General features: G+C 37.1%; 1 protein-coding gene across 2 annotated transcripts in view; it reads right to left on the bottom strand.

Annotated features, from left to right (window-relative positions):
- Nucleotides 1-22,080, bottom strand: part of grid1a (glutamate receptor, ionotropic, delta 1a) — a 278,394-nt gene that overhangs the window by 37,270 nt on the left and 219,044 nt on the right. For both annotated transcript variants that reach the window (XM_085183758.1, XM_085183759.1), the window contains exons 5-8: nucleotides 15,510-15,563; nucleotides 5,426-5,599; nucleotides 2,112-2,273; nucleotides 882-1,001 (exon numbers count right to left, since the gene is read on the bottom strand). In XM_085183758.1, the coding sequence (XP_085039884.1) occupies nucleotides 882-1,001; nucleotides 2,112-2,273; nucleotides 5,426-5,599; nucleotides 15,510-15,563 (510 nt within the window). The remainder of the gene's footprint in view (nucleotides 1-881; nucleotides 1,002-2,111; nucleotides 2,274-5,425; nucleotides 5,600-15,509; nucleotides 15,564-22,080) is intronic.

Genomic DNA, 22,080 nt, shown 5'->3' on the forward strand with positions numbered 1-22,080 from the left:
ACACACTTTTTATTTGAATTCTTGGATCGTAGAACAAGCCAAGATGGTTGGTGTGATGAAATGGATGACTATAGGAAAAAGAGCAGTTTAATTCCAGAGCTCCAGTAGAGGGCACCCAAATACCTGGCACCTAATTGACAAGTAGTTAATCCCTGTGACCACAGCTTTCAGGGGTTTGCGTACAGATGAGTATCTGCCCTGCATGTAAGTTCATTTAACTCCTGAACCAGGAAAAAACATTTAGCTTCAGGGCTTTGAACCAAAGAATAAAGATTGGGAAGTGACGATACAAAACCAAAAGACAAGTGGACAGCTTCTATGGAATATTTCCTCTAGCAAGAACCCCCAAAGGACCTTTAAGATATCTGATAAAAAGGTCCATGAGATTTTGATTCTCATGGACACATATCCTAGAGGGTCCTCGCTGGTAATAAGTTAGCCACAACTGTTACATGCGATAAATAAACATTTACGGAAAAATTAACTGTCAGGACAACAATTTTCCTTGTTCTGAAATTGACTACCTAAATATAGGTGATTTGAAAAGGGGCATTTGCATGATGACAGTTTAATTTTAGTTACATTTCTCTACAGCCACCACTATTCCAGCGAACTAGCTTGTGTTCTAATGTACAGAATATATGATGTTGTGAAAAGAAAATTTTGCATAATCCAATATATTATTCTGTATAATATATTATATGCTTACTTATGGATATGAAAAAGAGAACACATGTCCCAATAAATCTGATTCTGTGTCTCTGTTCTTTTTCCTTTTGTTTTACTGTCACAACTTGCAAAAAAACTGCCAAGTGTTTGGTACATTTTCCAAGACTCAAGAGACAAGTACAATAAGTATACATAAAATTTTCCAGACTGACCCGTTTCACATCTTTCCCAAATGTCTCGCTGTAGCTGGTCCCAAGAATCTCAAACTGTACATGAGAATTAGAGCCTTCGGCACGGAAATCCATCAGTCCAGTCAGGCCACTTATCCGCCCCTGTTGAAACAACAGCAGAATGTATTAAATGTGTGAGATGTTATGAAAAAGAAAGGGAAGAAGCAGCGGTAAGTCCTGTAAGGTGTGTGCTTATGTCTACGATCTACAGGTATTGGAAAATAATAATAACAATAACAACAAATAGCCTACACATATTCTATTACACAAAATAAATATCTTTGCACATAATATTTTTCATCAAAATTTAGTTAGATTAAACAACTGGTTTATTTATTTAACTTGCTTTATAGAATAGGCTCTATAGAGAAAAAAAATCAACTACTTTTAAAAGAAAAAGTCGTTTAACGAAATGGATGGAGCTTTGTTGCACAGAACTGTATGAATTTAGAGTTTTGTTTACCATCCTTCATTCCATAAAATGTATGCAACTTCTAAGATGATAAGCCTTAACCTATGAATTCCATTCCACAAGACCTTTAGGTACAGTAGGAGGTTATCAAAAACAATTTAGAAAAGTTCAGCCAAACGTTGAGTTGTTGTGAAGTTCTAACCAGTCAAAACGCTGTATGCATTTTAGAAAGAAGCTTAAAGTGTAAGAGAAAATTTAGTTCACTTAAATCATGTCATATGAATGACATAACATAACAATATGATAGCCGCTACAATGAACACCATTTTTCTTTGCCGTTTTGTCATGCCCAACTTGGTCATTTCCTCTCACACTTAAGATTAAACCAGCATGACTCTCTGCAACAATGAAAAATTCCATTATCAGATTGAAATGGATGACATCGAGCCACTTTCTCTTATATTACGCCTTATTTCAATGAGGGAACAGAGACGGCTGTACGAGCAAAGGCGTCAAAGCCCAGAATCTTCCACAAAATAAAAACTGGTTTCATTTTAAAAATAACTGAATAGTCCATTGCACCATTCTGTCTTTTGAGTGAAAAAATTTCCCTTATAGCTGCTAATGCTTCTCATAAATTCTTCATTATGCATTTCAGACTCTTAGTCATCTGTGACAAAAAATACTCCATAAACACCTGCTATTAGAAGAAGAAAAACTAGAAGGAAAAAAAAGCAGTGTCTATATTAAAAACAAACCAAAACCAAACAAAAAGCAACAGTGACTTCAATCCCAAATACCTTTTGAATAGTGTCCAACATAGACCATCCTCCATTCCATGGCTTGGTAGACTTTCTCATGCAGTTAAGGCTGGCCATACTGTGCCACTTCCTGTCCTCAAGCTTCCTATAGAAGGCGTTTGCCAGCATCAAAACGCTATCATACAAGTAGAGATTGGACACCTGATGAGGGAAAACAATAAAAAAAAATAAAATAAAATTCTTGGTTTCTTCTTTGTAACACAGAACAGCACACAAACTCAGCATACTGCCAAGAAAACAAATATTAGTTTTCTAATATTGCAGGAAATATCACAGTGTCTCGTGCTGAAACTCAAAGCAGTGGCACACAAGTAAAAAGTATTTGTTTTTCATTCTGGTGAGGTGGGCTGTAAAAAAAGAAATATTGCTGGTGAATAATAAACTCTTGCAAGAGAAGAGGGAAAATAGTTTTAGCTTATGAGAAGTTGCTTCTTTTGTCTGACAGTGGGACACCACAATTATACTCACTTGCAGATGTGCACATGGACATATTATGCTACGCTCTTTTCTGCTTTGAATCCACAGCCATACAAGAAACTGGAGGATGCCCACACATTGCCTCTACGACTTTTGATGATGACAAGACTTTCGACAGTTGGACCTCTTTTTGGTGATGCAAAGAAGACCGGGTTGCTTACTTCTTTCATGACTGTCCAAATTTATGTTTGCAGGAAGCTTTCTACTTGAGCACTGAAGCTGATTTGCTGAAAAATGATGGTATTTGACTTTTTCCATTTGTGAAACAATTTCCATGAAACACTCAGGAGGCGAAGGTCACGATGCCACTGCAGTCTGACGCCAAAACAACAATTGTTTCTGCTTCGGTAATCGCATGCCTAATGAATTCAGTGTCCCATTCAATTGCAGTGTGTCGTGTGAGGAATCATGTCAAATGCTTGCTGTTATAGTGTGACAGTGGATTTGATAGCTCCTCTAGGTCAAGTCAAGTCAAATCCTCCCACAGCAGAATATCCAGAGAGGCAATAGCAGCTGCCACTCCAAGCAGCGGCTTCTCTGTGGTAAGACATCATGTAAGTTAACTCCCCAAGGTCACCGAGTCAGAAGCTAAGTCCAGAGATGCAGCTTGATATCTCTGGATTTCTAAGGTTACACCACAGCTGAAGCATTGAAAAAGGGCTTATTAGTACAGTGAAGCACTGTACTTTACTCACTGTTTAGCAATTCTGAAGAATGCTTAAACGGCCATTACCCGTTATTTAACCCTCTTTCATGTGAATTATTGAGGACTGTGGGTGCACACCACATGGTTTTGCCATCTGTCCGGAGTACGGATAAAAAGGAATGTGAACATTTCAATAGCGCTACAGGGAGCACAGCCATTTCACTCCAGATGGATTGATCAAAAGTGTGAGAGGTGTAAGGAGCCACTCTTAACTCTGTATTGAAAGCAATACGTGGCTGGGTGAGTGAGGTTACTTTAAAGACTCAAAGAAGCGAATGACATTGTGTAAGGAAGACAAGAAAGCCAAACGGCGAGTCTTCTACGCTGACCCTTCTTGTCACTGATTGAATTTACCTTTCCTGTGGTTGATGGTTGTTAAATCCTTAATACGAATCAAAGACAGCAGAATTTTTAGAGCATACCTTTTACTACAGAAGCCTTTATTAAGCTTGCAGTTTCAGATTTTATTAACAAGTAATGCGCCGATTTTGGGTTTACAGTAATTTGGGTTCATTGCCACTTAATTTTATTTGCGTGTTATTAAAAAACAACCCTTTTCCTTCATTTAAAACAATAATTTGCTCTGTTCTGCCAGTTAGTCTCTAGACACACTAAGCTGCAGTCATTGATATTCATGGGCATTCATGTCCCTCATAATTATTGTACCAAGGGAGTTTAATATAAATTCTGTTGCATGCATAATCAGTTAGTATTTGTATTCATTGGCACTTGGCAGATGCTTGTACTTTACACTATGGTTGCATGCGTACGCTGTACAGTCACTACAAATACCGGGGAAAATTTGTGTAAGTAATTACGTTCAGATCTTTATACAGGCAATTTGTGGTAAACACAAACCAGAAAAAAACACATCCTGCTTCATTTATCTGTCACTGGTACTGGATGAAGTATATTAAATAAGGTTGTTGGTCCTGAAGCACACATTTATTATCTTAAAAGTATCCACAGCAAAATGCATGAGGCAAAAAAAGTTAACAAAAAAGAACAAGCATGAACTTGCTATCAGTCTAAAACCCACTGTGACAATGTCCATCACACTGCTACTATGTTGTGCATCTTTAAAGGCTCTTAATTAAACACACGTGTTTCGAGCATGCTCAGTATTTTCACTGACAATGAAGGTTTAAGAGCAGAGATTTTTCTTTACCTGTTTTGTTACTTTTTCCTGATTAAAGGAAAAAAATAATAATAAAAGAAACCATCTCCACTAAAATCTGCTGTAATCGACTGCATTCAAATTGACAACAGGTACTTATAACCTTTTACAGTCACTCTCAAGCAAACGATAAGGAACCATTTAACACTCCAATATGCCACCAGTATTTGGTCTGGTTGTGCAAAATTATACACTTAATCACACTGAGAAAAAGGACAAAAATAACAGTGGTTGTTTATATAAATAAACAGAGCATCCCCATATGGAAAAGATATATATAAATCTTATAAAGTTTGTATCTGTCTTGTGTGAAACTTGTATGAAAAGCATACAAGAGTGAAAACAGATATAAGATCCCTTGAAAAATTATATAATGAAACTTGTATGTTTTGGATACTTACTAAAACAATATATGAAAGTAATGAGAAAGTGGCCACTTTCATGAGTAAATCATATAAGTTTTTACTATTTCTTTTCCATATGGGTCAGTATGGGACCTAATAAATGCTTATACACAATATAGCAGAATGTATTCACATGTATGTTTGATTAAGGAATCACGTCAACCTTACACTGTCTAAATGAAGTAATAATTCACATGGCTTCAAATCATATAGCCTTAAGTGCATTTATACAGTTTTTTATTCACCATTAAAATTTTTGATGTAGTATTGTTATAAGATATTTTGTAGAATACCTGATATTGATAAGAATCTTCAGAGTCCTGATTTATGGAGCCAGACATTAGTATAATAGCCCTTTAACTTACTCTAAAGAGTTTTTTTTTAAAAAAAATTTTGTTTGTCATATTAAACAAGATTAAAAAAAAGTTTATAGATTGTACTGCATTTGTTAAACGGTAACGTGCAGATCAATATAGTCTGAGTGACAATCTTGTAAGGCTTCAAAAGTACATATTTCAGTATATTTTACCTCCAGGGACTGTAGATAGCCTTCCTGAGGGTCACAGAGCAGAGACGAGATGCGATGATTGTTCCTCATACAGCGAACATTGGTATCCCTCCACAACGGGAAGATCTGCCGAATGATGGTCATTCGCCCCAGAGAGCTGTGAACTAACTCCATGATGTCTGCATCGCTCACCTCCTAAAGGTGAAAATGTCAAAGCAGTTTAATTCCCCCTTTCCGCTGAATACAAGTTATGAAAAGTCACATATTGTATTAGATTGTGACATTTGCACAATGTGAAATAATGAGATAAACTGTGGTTTTTTCTTGGAAATTTTAATAAGATAGAACTTTGTAGGGGCTTGACTTTAACCACTTTTTGAACAATTAACATATCACATAACACAGGAGAAACACATATCGTTTTAAGAAAAAAGATCACGGATATTAAAAACGGATAAATGGTGAGGCTGAAATGTAAACTTATTTGGTCATCTTCATTTTAAGAATGTCAATTTTCTGTATCAATTTATAAATGTTTAATGTTTAACCAAAGCTTAATTCATCGAATATTTCTGTTAAATAAACAGAATTAATTAAGTTAATGTTTTTTTATTAAAAAAAAACACAAAATATTTTAATAATTGTAGTCATATTTCAACACTTTAATCCTTTTTTAGCAATTAAAGACAGACTTCATTTTCTACAAAACCTTCTTGTTTTGCCATTACAGAGTCAAATCAATGATCATTTGAAGTATATCCATCACAATAATAGTTCAGGTGACCCTTGGTCCTCTTCTATGGGGGATACTTGTGTGAAGCATCAGATCAATATTCATGAGACACTGAGCTGCCTACTAGTTTTCAGAGCCAGACAATCGTCAATGCTGAGGCAGACAATGAGTCTCCAGGGAAATACTGAGTTCATGTGCCGTCTGACAATAAAGCTGTGAGGTTTTGTCGGGTCAAGACTCAAGTATCCCCAGGTCCCTCACCAAACACCCCTCAATACATGCTCTTTATCAGTTTTCCTAATCAGACATTTTGATCTACCTCTTTTGCATTGACCTCCCTAAATTATTTTTCTCCTGCTGGTTTCTGTCCAGACTCAGTGTTCATTTCTCAGGGACTCTGTCATTGTATAGGCCCTTTCTTCTTTCAGCCTAATGTGGTTTTCAATCTCTTATTATCTTCCCATCACTCCTAATAAGTCTTTCTTTGTACCTTTACCTTAATTTACCTGACCATCAGTCTTGTTCCTTCACTACAAATTGTCGGTCCAAATCTGCCTTTTTTCAAACTGCCTTTTGCTTTCTTACATATATCTTAAGTCAAATACACATATTGTAAAAACGCAATGTGGTGAGCACGCTGAACTTTTTTCCTTTGTCAATTTCCCAAATATCTTTTGTCTCATTGGTGATTCTAGCTCATCTATTTTTTTCCTATGACTCTTTTTTTTCAGACTCTTCACAGCCAGACAAGTGGAACTGATGAATATTCACGAGTTGCCAGGACACTTTAATCAGGCAAATTATGGTTCACAACATGGTTCACAGAAATGAACTCTCCCATCCAAGTTAATAACTTTTAGTGTCACCTAGTCCAAGTATTCTGTCACCATCACATGTGACATTTATGTCATAACCTGACCTGGCTGTGACATTTCCCAATAGGCTCATGAAACATGTGCCTTTTAAACTTTGAGGAGAGATATTACACATATTTCAAGCAAGCGGACTGCAATGGTCATCCGAGGGATGGATTGAACTGTTAGAAGGGTTATTAATCTCAATGGGCCACTCTATGTGATTACAGTAGCCTGAAAAAGATAATATACAAACTGCTTTTAAACTCTACAGGTGTCACAAAATTACTTCAAGTTGTTAAAGCCCCTTCAAAATAACCCTATTAAATATTAGAAAAAGCGAATAAAGTATAGCAATGTTTCAACGACCAAAACATATTAATCAAATCAAGTCTATCTGACAGAAAGCCTAAATTATCCTCTTTGTGCTGCTCATTCTATGTTATTAATCCCTCACTAGAAATATATAAAAATTATAGCGTTAATTTGACAGTCGTTTAATTAACAGTTAAGGTGCTCTTTTGAAGCTGCGGGTGACTAAGCTGAGAGGAAATAGGAGTTAGACATGAAGCGCAAAGCCCCGTGGTTATGATATTATTTTGAGGTGTTGTCGTCAATGAACACGCACACCTTTTTATGTCCTTTGAATACATATTTGAGGGAGAACAGCTCTCAGTAGCTAGACAGACGATAATATTATTATATAATGAAATGATCTAGTGATATACATGAATCATTGCTGCCCATCAGTCATTTTATATTAGAAAAATAAAGGTAAACATCAGGAACACTGAAATCCAAAGAAGTCTTTGCTTATCTGTTACACATTGACCGATGTTATCAGAAACGGAGATTTCAATACATAAACACCTTCTTATATATCAAAAAGAAGATATGATGATACTGTTGAGAAAATTGTACAAAATTGAAGATTTTCTAAATTAGATACAATCCTATCCTCCAAAAGCTGATCATTAAGTGTGATACCTGGAATCACACCAAATACTGAACTTTCACAAAGAAATAACTTATTTATTTGTGACAGCGACGAGAAACATATTACATTTATTTTCATATTATTTTCATTTTTGAAAAATCATACGTAATCAAGCAAGCAGCATTACGATTATTTATTAACAATGTCAAGGACAGCCATTTTACACAACAAAATGTTTTGTTACATATTTGTACAATAAAGCAAACATGTGATATACCCATATTATCTAGTAGGGGTGCAACATACACAAAATTCACGGTTCGGTTCGATACTTTGGTGTCACAGTTTGATATTTTTTTGATACAAAAAAATGTTCATGCCTTTTTAATTTGTCATTTATTAAAATTATATATATATATTTTTTTTAACTCAAAAGTACAGTTTTTAAATGTAATGTTGCCTAAACAACAAAATAATAATAATAAAAAAAATCTATCTGATTGAGAAATCACTCATCTTTGGAAAAGAGAGTTTATTACAGAGAAATGGCTCTTTCCAAAATAAAAGCTATACTATACGCTTCTTCTGGGGTATATTCTCAGCAGCATATTAAACATATCAGGTCCCCATAAGGAGAATCATGTGCTAACGGCTATCTAAATGACTCAGGTAAAGTTTGTAGCATGCCTGCTTGTTGTTTTTGTCTGCTTCACTTGTCTTTGCACTAGGATGATGTCAGCGTAAATGTGCAGTCATATTCGTTGTGTTCCCACTAGTGCTGTCAGCGTTAATCTCGTTAAAATGACATTAATGCCATAACGCGGGAAATCTCCGTTAACGAGTTACTGCAGATCGCCCTGAGTGTGGGGCTGGACAGCGTCAACACGTTAACAAGCTAACTGTGCTAACGCACTAGTTCCCACAAGTTGAGCATTGCGTGGCACATCCGACATACTGTTTTACTTTTGTCCATGACACACTTACCATCAGGGTCATGCTTCACATGAAAACCAAGATAGTACCAAACGCCAGCTCTGAATGAGGGTGGGGGAGGTTCAATTTCAGGTAGCGTTGAGGCAGTTGCCATGTTGCAACAAGCTTAGCTTCTGTCTTGCTAGCTTGTGCTGGGCTCAGTGGATCTGCACTCCACAGTGCAGCCTAAGACGTCTAACGCAGATCCACTGAGCGCTCAACATAGACAGCATCGTCAGAAGAAAAGTTGATAAAATAAAATAAAAATTTGTATTGTTCATACATATGTGTACGGAACCGAAAGCACTGTATCAAACGGTTCAATATCGATATGAATATTGTTGCACCCCTATTATCAAGGTATATCACTTTAAATGTACATACTAAAAGCTTGAGCTGCAAGACAGCAGCATGCAGTCCGAATAACATTAGATATGTTATTATTTTAGGGTCACTATGTAGAGGGAATAATGTGGATAATATAGCTGTGCTTCAGTTAACTGCAGCAGTTTGTTAAGATTTAAGAGTTAAATCTTCAAATTGGTAAATTAGACCAATGATAACTAAACAAGGGTTATATTAGGCTTTATTAATAATGATCTCAAGCGCTGGCAGCAAAAAGTGATTTGCTAAATAAACATATAAATAAGACATATCAACAAATTCATGTTTTTTTTTTTTAACTTTTTCAAAATAGTCGAGGATGCAAACACTAGGGCATCCTATGGTTGGACACATCATGTCATTTCTGCAGTTTTGGTGAGGAGGTATGGAAGCAGAGATTGCTTGAGTCATTATTGCTTCTTTGCATGAGTTATTATTTAATGGAATAGTAATTCCATTAAAAAGGCTGATTAATTAGAACAGGTTATCAGAAATGTGACATAAGGTGGGATGATATGTAAAGAGTAACAACAATGTATTTATTAATCTACTGTTTTGTTTTTTCATTAGCATTTTTTTTTTACCATTTTTTACAGGGTAGTGCAGCTGTGTGAGCAATCCTATTACACAGACCATTGTTCACAAGGCCAGTAGGCCAAACTATAGGCACAGTGCAAACTGGAATCATCACTTGTGGTAATGCACGTTTCATTGCTATGATGGAACTTAAATTTCAGCCTGGAGGTGCTGTGTGTCTCTATATAATTTCAACTGCCCATTTATTAACCCTGATGACATAAAATGTCTGTGGCTGTAACTGCTGTAACATTTAGATAAGGTGCTTCATAAGGGAGGTCTCTTGTCTGGGGTCCTTTAGATTTATGACCATGGCACTGGATGTCTCCTGTAGTTACCATTTCTAGGTTAATAGATAATTTTTTGACATCCCAATTAGATTTCTGCATGGATGCTTAACATGGTTAATGGTACAAAGGGCTATAACATAAAATAGATAAATACACTATTATACAGCCTTTTGTACGAGAAATCTAATATTTGAAAATGTCTATCCTTACCTGGTCTGAAATTCAATAAATACAACCTGAGGTGAACAATAACATGTCATTATTTAACAAAGATGAAGGCAAAATGCACAAACAGTGTGTGAAAAACAAAGTATAGTCCGTCATTCAAAAGCTTGTGCAATCAATCAGCATCGTTTCTGCATGACTTTATCAGTGCCTCACATCATTGTGGAGAGATTTTGGTCCTCTTTTCTCTCTTTATGACATAGCTTGAGTTCGCTGAAGTTAGCAGGCATTCATTTATGCACAGTAGTTTTAAGGTCCTGCAACAACATCTCAATCAGGCTGAGGTCTGAACTTTGACCGGGGCATTGCAATACCTCAATAAAAAAAAAGTGATAAAAATGTAATTCATTTGTAGATACAGTGCTGTACTTGGGGTCATTGTCCTGATGTATGAACCAATTTTGCCCAAGCTTTAGCTGTCAGACAGATGGCCTCACATCTGACTCTAGAGCAGTTTAGTATACAAAAAAGTTAATGATCCACTTAATGACTGAGAGGTGCCCGAGTCCTGTGGCTGTAAAGCAATCCCCAATCACCCTCTGACATTAGGATGAATTTGCCTGTGGAATTGCCTTGATTGCCTTGTTTTTCACAAAGATCCTTCTTACTTTACAACTTAAAACCCATCCCAGGTTTATGGGATTAATCAACCCCTTCTCAAGGACGACTGTAGATATCTTTCGTCTTTGCCATAATGCTAAAACATACCAAAACTTATTTTGTCCTAGAGGTGATCACACTTGCTGATCATAAATTAAGTAGATGCATTTGATTAAAAACACTCATCTGCTACTTTCCCTCTGTATGCATGTGCAGTAAGAGTATACTTAGTTTGCACACAATGTTTCTGCATTGTGGCTTAATTTTTGTTAATTAAATAATGACATGGTGTAGTAGTTCATATTTTGTATTTTTAAGTTGTATCTGACTAATTTTAGGACCTGCTGAAAAATAGATTTTATTTATTCTGCCTTGATACACTAAACCTTAGAATTTGAATTTGAAAAGGGTATACTTTGTACCATAACTGTGTATTTTTTTATGTTGCAAGTGGCCTCTTCGGTAATCCACCTCCCAATCCCACAATCTTATGTGGTGGTGATTATGTCCTTAGAATAGAGTTTCCATCTCAGTTGCTTGATAGGCAGCTACTCGAGACATCAGTCACATTATGACTGTCTTCCTTGAATCTGTCTGTCACAGCAGGCACAACCACCTAATCCATCAAACATTCTCAAGTGTCACCGTCTTGGCCTTTGAAGGGAGAAAAAAAAGAAACAACGACAAATCCTCCCAGGATGCACAATCCATCTGAGTCGACTAGACGGTGTCTGAGGCAGACAGCCTTCTATGTGCTAGCAGCTGGAGCACCCTGGTTTAGTGGGTGGTTTAGCGAGACACCCCTTCCTATCATCTCTTTGCCCTCGTGCTCACATCAAGTCCTATTGCACTTCTTGCTCAACAATTTCAAAGCTTTTCACTTCTTTTTGTTCTCTTGAAAGATTATGTTGTTAGTTCATTTGTGTTTTCAGCAACTTCCTTCATCCCAAGGGCTTATGATCTCTGTGCCATTCAAACCCACTCAACTGGCTGGAAAACACAGTCTAAATCTAGAAACATTTGCAATTGAAGGATGGGCATATTTGGCTTCTCATTTGTAAAGATGTGATTAGTTTTATTGTGCTATACAATACAATTCAAATCTTTAATTTTGATTGTTGTGAAAACCCAACAAGTAACCTGAAGATGGTCAACTTGGAGTGTTAGAAAGGCAATTTTGTAGAAAATTTTTAAAAAGAAACACATTAATTAATGACAAAAACAAGTACTTGTGGTGGCAACGATTATAATTTCTGTGTCTACGACTCTTAAAATTCTGCATTGCAAACCAGGGATATCAAAAAATTCTCCCTGCAAGCTTTTATTGCATTTTATGATTGACAGATTACATTATTTGTGCCACATGCTCTTTGACTGTGTGAGGTCTAAAGCCTGGCAGAAGCACGAGTAGCTGATGGAGGCGGGCAAGCAGCAGTGAGCCTTATGATCACCTGGTTAAAATGTATGCCACAGCTCTGTCATGACCAGCTGAATAGTACCAACAGTCTGCAGGGACTGATGGTGCATTCAGAGGAAAGATGTAACAGGCCTCTGTTATTTCCCCGCAGGATTTTGTGATTGCATCTAGTCAGGCTAAAAGGATTTTCAGATTTTGAGAGCAGGAAACAGTATCTAGATATACTGTAGCCATGTAGCAATGAGGATTACAGAATTCACCAGCAGCTGCTGAAAAAAGTGATCCCTAACAGATGCAGTTTTTTAAAATTACTTTGTCTCACCTCACCTATGAATGAATTAAAAAAAAAAAAGAGTGCACAATCTTTCTGCCATAAGCCATGTTAGAAACTTCACAGAAATCTAATCACAGGCTAATGGAAACAAATTAGCTTTGCACCTTCCTTTAAATCCCTTCCCCCTTTTGAGATAACCAGGCAATGCGGGTAAATCATTTACACATTGATACATACCTAGATTCAATTTGCAAGGGATTTTTGTGTTGTGTTGTTGCAAACACTGTAAGATGAGGGAAAACAGGATTTAAGAAAATGATGGACTTGATAGCAGCGCAGAGTTTTCATGTGATTGTTATATAAATGAGAAGTCTTTGGAGGCCAAGAGCTGGGGGAAGCCCCCCCCCCCAAACAAAAAAAGAGCTGTCAACAGTGGTAATTGAATTTGTTTTGGTTGAATTTGCAACGTGTCTGTGTCATTCTCATTTCAAGGTGATCTTCAGCTTTATGGGCAGTTTATCTTGAGTGATTATATGAAAAGCATGGAAAGTGGAAGCGAGGAGAGAAATCAATAAACAAAAAATACTGGGAGTGTGGCAGCGATAGAGTGGAAAAAACAATCCTTACTGTGTTTCAACAGAAGGGAGAGGGAATGGAAATTATGTTGTAAGAGGGGGGTATATAGAAAAACAAATGAAAAAAATCAAATGATATATTTCATAGTTCAAAGACAAAAACAGGCACATTGGTCTTTTTTTTTTAAACACATCCCACGGAGACATAAGTCTGCAGTAAGCCGCATCATATCCACCATTAAGTGAATGCAGGAGAAATTAACATGCCATTAGTTCATACTATTCCAGAGTCAGATGCAATTAAAGCTAATGTGTGTGGAGTTCTGCACTAATTGACTGAGAGCTATGCGTGAGTTTGGTTGTGAATACTGCTTCAAATTGCAGCTCCCATCACATCCTCATGTTTGAGACTACAAAAGCATGTCTGATAATATGAAGGGGATAATATGATTTAAGCTGCCAGATGCAGAAATGGTTTAAAAGAACTCCTGCTCTCGTTAGCTATCGTAAGTCAATACTTTAGTTATGTTAATGCTGAAACGCATGGTCAAAATGTGACAAGGTCATTATTTTCATAAAAGCTCATTATAGTCTAAAATTGGGTAATTTAGGCTGCCAGATAACAGAAGGTTTTCAACACACTAAGCCTCATTAACTTTTGCAAATCAATATTCAAGCTACAAATATCCTGCACTTTGAATTTTTAACTAAAGCATAAATGATAAGTGTTTTATTCTAGTTGGTTGGTCTAATGTGTAGTGCATCCAAAACACATTTTCAGCCTTTATATTAGGAGTTATTTGCCAAACAATTAAAAAAAAACTAAAAAAAACCCTCAGCTTTTCTCTCTGGACCTCAGTATCACAATCTCTGTAGAAACGTTGCCTAAATAATGTGGCTGTCAGGGGAGCGTAGATACATTTATCACGCTCTGCAGATTATGAATCAATATGTGTCATGTTTTGGATTCCAGTGAAATGTTTCAACAAGTCAGGGGGTGATGTTTTATTAAAATTCATTGATACCCCCTTGAAAACGAGATGATGCATGGTATTAAAAAAGTTTAAAGACGCATAAAATGGACACTGATATGCATGTCCTTGTGTGTATGTGTGTGTGCACTGTAAGTGCTAGAGGTGGAGCTGCTGGGCACAGTAAGCCTAATATTTCAGGTAAATTATCTGGGAGAAACCTTCTATTTAACATCTTTCAACCACAGCTTGTTCGTAGTGCCGCTCCCACCCTCCATGCTACGACATCTCCAAATAAATGTGAATCAACTCAAGTGCAATCCTGAGGCACTAAAGCTAAAGAGGCCACTTTTCTGTATTCACAAAGTGAACCTGAGATTTTTGGTACCACAGACACTTAGCCTTTTTAGGTCAAGGCGCGCAGAGCAATGGTACGGTGATGGGAAAGAAAGACAAAACCTAAAGTGCCCATGCAAAGCTCATTTACAGGTTTGTTATTTTTCCTATGGATTTTTACTACCAAGGCACCACCTCTTTTCACCTGCTATCTGAAGCATTAACTGCTTTAATGTGTATATAGCTGTATTAAAGTACTGTGCAGCACAGACAATCACACAGCATGGTAGCTTTGGCCACATTAGCATAGCAGTGAAGATATAGGAACTTTACTTTGTTGTGTGAACATTACCATCAGGATAAAAGTATTCCCCTTCAGTTTCTGAGAGGCCGGGAATACAAGAACACTCTTCTATTTACTCTTGCAGTCAACAGAGCATTTGGTGTGCTTTGCTTACAGCTAATACATTTTAGAGCTAGCAGAAGCAGCAGCTGTCTGCATCTGGATTCAACTGAGGCAGCTGCTCATTCTTTGAATGTGTGGCAAACTAGCTGCTAGGTGGGCATTATGCCAGCGGGTTACACAGTGACATAGAGATCTAACGGAAAATGGCCCGGACTACAAATAAGGAGTTTCAGGTACTTTGGAGGCAGTGGAAAAGAATTACGTCATTTGGTTTACAGCTTCACAAAAAGCTATATAACTGAATACATGTTACAGGAAAAACACAATGTAGGGACTTTTAAGCGAGAACAGTTATACAATATCAAATAAAGGCCTAGTCCCTCAGGCACTCAGGATTAAATCAAATGATGTGCTGCTTATTTAACTCTATATGAAAGCGTAGTGAAGGCCTCATAGGTCTCGCATGCCTTGGGAGCATGTGAGAGTGCTGAAAGAGGCATACTGACATGAAGGTCTAAATTCACTCAGGTGCATGCAAGTGTGTTTTGGCCTCACCTCATTGGCATAGACCCAGTGGCTGTCCTTGGATGCCAGGTTTGTTTCCACAGCCTGCAGTGATAAATTAAAGGAGAAAGAGAGAGGAGAAACAGAAAGAGGAGGACAATTGAGGAACCAAGTGCACAAATTCATTGAGATCACACAGTAGTCCATGTAAGCCTCTTCTCAGGTGTCTCTGGAGCTTAATTTGTAAATCAAGACATCCTCAGACACAGAGAGGCTGCAGGTCCGGTGTGCAGAGAATACAACTAAACCACACAGCCTGTAGCACATTGGAGCAACCAAGCTTTTTAAATAGCGCTGTGCTGTGAATGAAGCCTGCAGTACAAATGCACATAATTTGCCCACTGCAATGGGACCTCTTTCAATTGCCATAATAATTTCACCTTCCCTTTTAAAACACAATAATGACACAAAAAGGGAGCTCGTGGAAGTAGGTGTCATTGTTGGATAGAAATGCATTACCATGAGATCTTGTGGCACCAAAGGGAGACTAGAGGGGTAATGAGTTGAGCAAATAATCATGTAAGTATCATATGTAATGTCGCGTTAACGCTCAGACAGAAAGACAACCAATAAACAATTTCAAATATCATATTCTCGTTATATATTTTACTTAGATGGAGCCACAGTTTTTCTCATTTATTTTGAAACTATGTTGATTTTCCCAAAGGGCAGATGCTGCATTGAAAGCACACAGCTTTTTGCCACAGTGCAACAGTATTTAAATTTTACAGATAGTCAAACGTCAAGTGGTAGAAACCTTATTTAGCTTCGATGCATAATGGTTGCTTTGTGACTTTTTCCATTTTATTCACACTGAATGGAATCAGCTGAATACAAGGGCACACGTCTACATGTATTAATCTTTCCTCTTACCCTGCTGCTCTGCAGTCACAACAATACGTTCTCTGCCTGAAGTCTAAATGGAGTAACCCATATACACAGCAAAGAAGACTGCTGTTAAGGTAGTTAGAGCACAAGGAAACTGTAACCTGCAGTTAGTGATGTGTATGTAAAAACAAAGAACCACCTAAAATCTCTGGGAAAGATGGAAATGACTATTCTTATGAATAATGAAGTCCCTCCATCGGTCACAAGTCTGAACACATCCGTCTTGCTTAACACATCACTGTATGCTCTCTTCTGCCAATTGATGTCATTGGTTTTTAAAGCAGAAGACCGATGCTTGAACATATAAAAGATTGAGCCCTGTGGTTTTACTAAACAACACCATGCTCATCAATAATAGGCGGTGCAGTGTACAGCATCAAAAGCTGCTAATCAATCTTAAAACCTTGGAAGACTCATGATTTTATTTTAATGTTCCTCTCATTGCCAAATTGATCTCATCAGACTGTAAGAGGACCATACCAGCACACAAGAAATATTTACCTCCATGACTAAAATACTTAAAATGAAAAAGTGGGGCCATATGCCTTAAAAAATTACCTTGAAATCCAAATGGGTATGCCAACATTATCAATGAATGCCACAAAACACCAGACATATGGCGGGTGCAATGGTCCACTGGAGATTTATGTAGGAAAATAGTGCTTCTAATCACTTTAAGTGTTTAGTTTCCTGTTTGACAACATATATGAAGCTTTTTCCTCAAAAATGTTCATATTTTCACAGATAAAATGGTAAACTTTACCCTGTTTACTGTAGATGTGCTGGTCACTGACAATTTAATATTCAGATTAAGACAATTCCGATTGTTTGGAAAAAAAAGAAGCTTGCTACTATTGGACACTGTGAACATTCAGTGGGACTAAACGAGGATCAAGAATTAAACTATTTATAGTTATAAACATTCAGAAGGTTGGTACAGTTTTCTAATTACACATTTCACACGATGGTGATGAGGGCAGAAAGAAAGTAAATGCTTTCTATTGTGTTGCTAAACCTTCAAGCAAAATAGTGGAGGGTATGTGTGCATGTGTTGTACAGTAGATCGCATGAGTGCAACAAAGCAACATCTGAAGACAAAGCTACTGGACAGTGTTCAAGGTTGAGCTGATGGGACTGCATTAGATTACAAAAATGAACAAAAAGAAGAAGGTTATAGCTGAGATTGTGTGAACTAAGGTATGGAGATTTTGAAAATAAACCTTGAATAGTGTGATTTCTGAAAAAAAAAAGTAAATAAATGTTTATGTGAAAAGGATTCAATGCAGGTTAGTTTTAGTATCTTAGCAGTGGTTTTTTTTTTTCAAATGGCTCAAATGACGTATTATTGTTTTTTTTACATGGATATTACATATAATACATAAAATTTAAACCATCACTTCACAAAAGAGAAGGGCAGTCTAATTCAAATGAGAAACAACTTCAGTATAACTTCTACAATAACTTCATCATCAATAAAACATTAGCGAAGACACACAATTCAGTGTTAATCTCAAGGTTAAATGCTTAAAAAAAACTTGCGCACACACACACACACACACCACATTCTTGTACTCTGTATGATATTCATTCAAATCATGATAATGACGCTTTGGCCCTAAATAAAATCTGACAATGATAACTATTGTCTGCCTTGAAGAATAGCCTTTACATTCAAGAGAGTCGACAGCTCCTTGAAGTGCATTCGTTGTTCCAGACAAAGTCTGTCAGATGCAATAATGGTAAAAAGAGAGTCAAGTGTGTAGTATGGGTTAGCTAATGTGTACCAGCTGCGATGCAGTGTTTTGTTGAAGCCCTGGGAACAACAGAACCCTACACTTGAGAGGTTCACCATCAGTTCACAGCACAATTCTGCACTTACAACTTAAGACACAAACCCTTGTTATGCTAAATGATGTTTGCAAGCTGATGTTTAACTCCGTTTCTGTACGTATGTGATGAACACATAACTGTGTAGACATACTGTCAGAAGTCATTGCTTGTTATTGCTGTCATTTTTCATCAGTGTTATCTAAGTGAGGAAAATGTGAGAATGATGAGTGTTGTTAAATGACAACTGATACAACTATGTTTAACAGGAAACTAAATTAAGAATCAAAGTTCATTAGTTGTTTTGTTTTGAATCTCCATTTACGAGTGACAGTTCAGGCAGTCTATCGTTTCAAAACGTGAATCAAGGCAAGCAAGAACTTGGGGTCTCAGAAATGCTGAAGAGAGTTGCTCATCAGAATTCAAAACCTGTATCTCCTAAAAACAAGAGCACCTTGGGTCCAAGGAAAATCCCTACATTATTTTTCCTAATCAGCCCCTCTTTCAAATCGCATGTAGTCTTATTTCAGTTGAACTATGAAAGGGCGTTCCACTTTGCTTGGAATTTATCATACCAAAGCCTAAAAATCCATTTGAAACCCTAAATGTTATCAGCATCCAAGCAGAGTAATTTTAGCTTTGTGTTTTCTTTCTTTCCATTCACTTTAGAAGATGATGTAACAGTGAAACTCTGGAGAGAAATGGGGTTTTAGAGGAGGAGGCACAGACAAAAGCCTTGAGTGACATCTAAGGAGTATTCTATTGATACAGCCAATGCCTTGCATCGTAAGATCTCTAATCAGAGACGCAGAGTACCCCAGGCATGTTCTTATACAGTAGCAATGCCACAAAGGCAGTCAGAGAATGCCAACTCCAATTTAAAACCGTGACAGCCAAAAAGGGATTGACAGGAACTGCCGTTAGAAGGATGTGAAAATAGGTGGGGAGGGTTGGTGGTGGTTTGAGTAAGGCTCAGATTGAGGATAAATCTCCTGAATGTCAGAGTGCTCAGTGTAAACTCATTCAGTGTGATTATTTGTTGCGTTACAAAAATCATATTTTAAAAGCCAATCTCAATTGCACACTCAACTGCCTGATTATTATGCATAACTCCATAAAAGTAATACTTTCAAATGCAACATAAATCACATATAATACATGATATCTTCATAAAAGTGCTAATATTAAGATTTTGCTGATACTAATCCCGAGTGGTGTTTAGTTTTAAAATAATTTTGAAGGCTGTAGTTTCTGCTAATGAATTGTATTGACACAGACTGTCCATGACAATGACATTGAGAAACACTATGTAAAGACAAACATTAAATACATATTTGATTGTGGTTTTGTTTACCTACTGCTCTTTGTCTGATGCTAACAAAGCCAGTACTATCACTACGGTGGCCCTGAGAGGCCAAACGGACTGCAACTTCAGAAAACACTTGCAAAAAGAAAAATGCTGCAAAAAGAAAAACACTTGCAAAAAGAAAAATGCTGCAAAAAGAAAAACACTTGCAAAAAGAAAAATGCTGCAAAAAGAAAAATGCTGCAAAAAGAAAAATGCTGCAAAAGCACACAAAGCACAACGGAAATAGGAAAAAAGACAAAGGAAATGTTTCTGGGGAGACAATAACCGGACGGACCAGTTGCACGAACCAAAACATGCTAACAAGTGCACTGGGACTGGGAGACACTTCAAAGAAGTGGAAGCAGAGCGGCCAAAGAGTAAACTTTCAAAAGTAAGTTCTGAATATTATGTCACTTATTTATGTGCAAATGTTTAATAATGAGGAACATTAAAACATTACTGTTGGCCACATGCCGGCAAAGTTATGTGACATTAGCGATGTTTGTACTTTCAGCGTTTACTTTGTTTTAAAGCCTTTACTTTATACGCCGTTAGATAGTCGACCTTAATCTTACAGAGAATCTGATGATTTTGTGGATAATTAAAGTCAGTCATATATCCACAAACACAACAGGCTGAAAGTCAGTGATGCTGCTCGGTTTGCAGTCCTGAATATCACGGCACAAGCAGGATTCACTGCACTGTTAATGTTAGCTATGTTATATTGCTGCCTTTGTTCGGTGGTGTCGAGCCAAACGGACTTTAACGTGTGTTTGAACGAGCTGACGGTTCACTCGTTAAGCTGAAAGAAAGATGCTTTAATCACAGGAGTCACACATGTGTCCACTGTACTATCTGGGAACTCTTCTTGTTTAGCACTCGTAATAACACAAACACTAAATCCTCCTTCTCTTGTGCTGTTTTGTAGCAGTGTATACACCTGAGACTGTCACCTGTCTGTCTGTCCTGCACTCTCTCTCTGTTTCTTTCTCTCTGATTGTGGAATAAAAGTATGAACATTTATTTATAAGTTATACTTGTGTTTGAATCCTGCAGCTTATCACACATTTGATTTCCAAGTGTCACAACTGCAAGTGTCCAGAGTGAGGACAGACTGAGGGACCCACTGCTGCACATCATCTGTGAGGCTTTGCACCCCTGATGATCCACCAGGATAAACTCAGCAGTGTGTGAGGAAGAGGAGGACAGACTGACTGTTCCCTGTTTGTGAAGGACTGCTAGGAAAGTTTAAAATCACTAATTGTCTGTCCTGAATCAGTCTTATTAGGTAATGTTCAAATAATTTTATCATTCCAGTGTTTTCAGTGTGGGAGAAAGTACTCAGGGTCTTCTAGTTACACACTATGAAAGGCAGCAACAAGTTTAATGTTCAGAAACGTAAAGTATGTATCAGCAGCAGAATGGAGCTAAAAATAAATGTTTGTTTCAGTTCTATGAAGCTTTGAGTATTTTGGATTAGTAGTACTGCTGTGTTTGTTGCATCATATTGCTGTAATTTTTTATATGCTTTATATATTCTGAGGTAAGTTGATCTATAGTTTTACATCATATTCTATAAGGATGTTATGTGTTTGTATACTTCCTGCCCAGTTTGACCCATTTAACAGAAGTCAGCCTGTTTAAGGCTCTGATATCTATTCTGTATGACTTAAAGCAGTTATGACATGGTCTGATTTTCTCACCCAATAAAGGAATATTTAATATATCAGTCTACTCTTCATTCTATCAGAAACAGTTATCACAGCTCGTACATTTGCTTCTTCCACACATATATAAGCATTGAGCCAAATTTAGTAATAATGCCAACATATTAAAAGAACAATATTTGTCTCTTATATATAATACATCTATATATACACTGTCACAGATACGTGTCTTTAAGTGAAGATTTAAGGTGATAAGAAATATAAATAAATGCAACTTGAATATTTACTGAAGCTCAGTGTTTGGCACAGAGTTCATGTTCACTGCTGTAATAACTAATAATGATTAATATAATATTGGCCATATTATATTTACATTACCAAAGTGAGATGACTTTAGTCTCATGAACAACATTAGCTAATTGTTATTTACTAGCTAATCTTAAATGACTGTTCAGTACAAAAATGAAGCCCAACAATCATGTTTTACAGTCCTGTGGTCTCAGCCTCAGATACTTATCAAATCACACAAAGCTCATGTAGAAACAAATGTACAAAATATGTTCTCCTTCATTTCTGTCAAACAAAGCTGTATAAAACGTTTCCAGCTGTTAGTATCATGGTTGCTAGGCAACCTGGGCAGCGCAACGGAGGCTAGACCGTCCCATTTCACAAGCCTACAAGCCTCGCACTTCCGGCCTCAGGTCTTTGAGTACGCGGCCCTTGAGGACCGTTAAGGCTGCGTACTTTAAGGCTGCAAACTCTGAATTGGGATACAGCCCCTGAATTGGGAAACAGTCCCTGAATTGGGATACAGCCATACATACATGTTTCG

This window comes from Neolamprologus multifasciatus, chromosome 13, assembly GCF_963576455.1.
Source record: "Neolamprologus multifasciatus chromosome 13, fNeoMul1.2, whole genome shotgun sequence".
NCBI lineage: Eukaryota > Metazoa > Chordata > Actinopteri > Cichliformes > Cichlidae > Neolamprologus > Neolamprologus multifasciatus.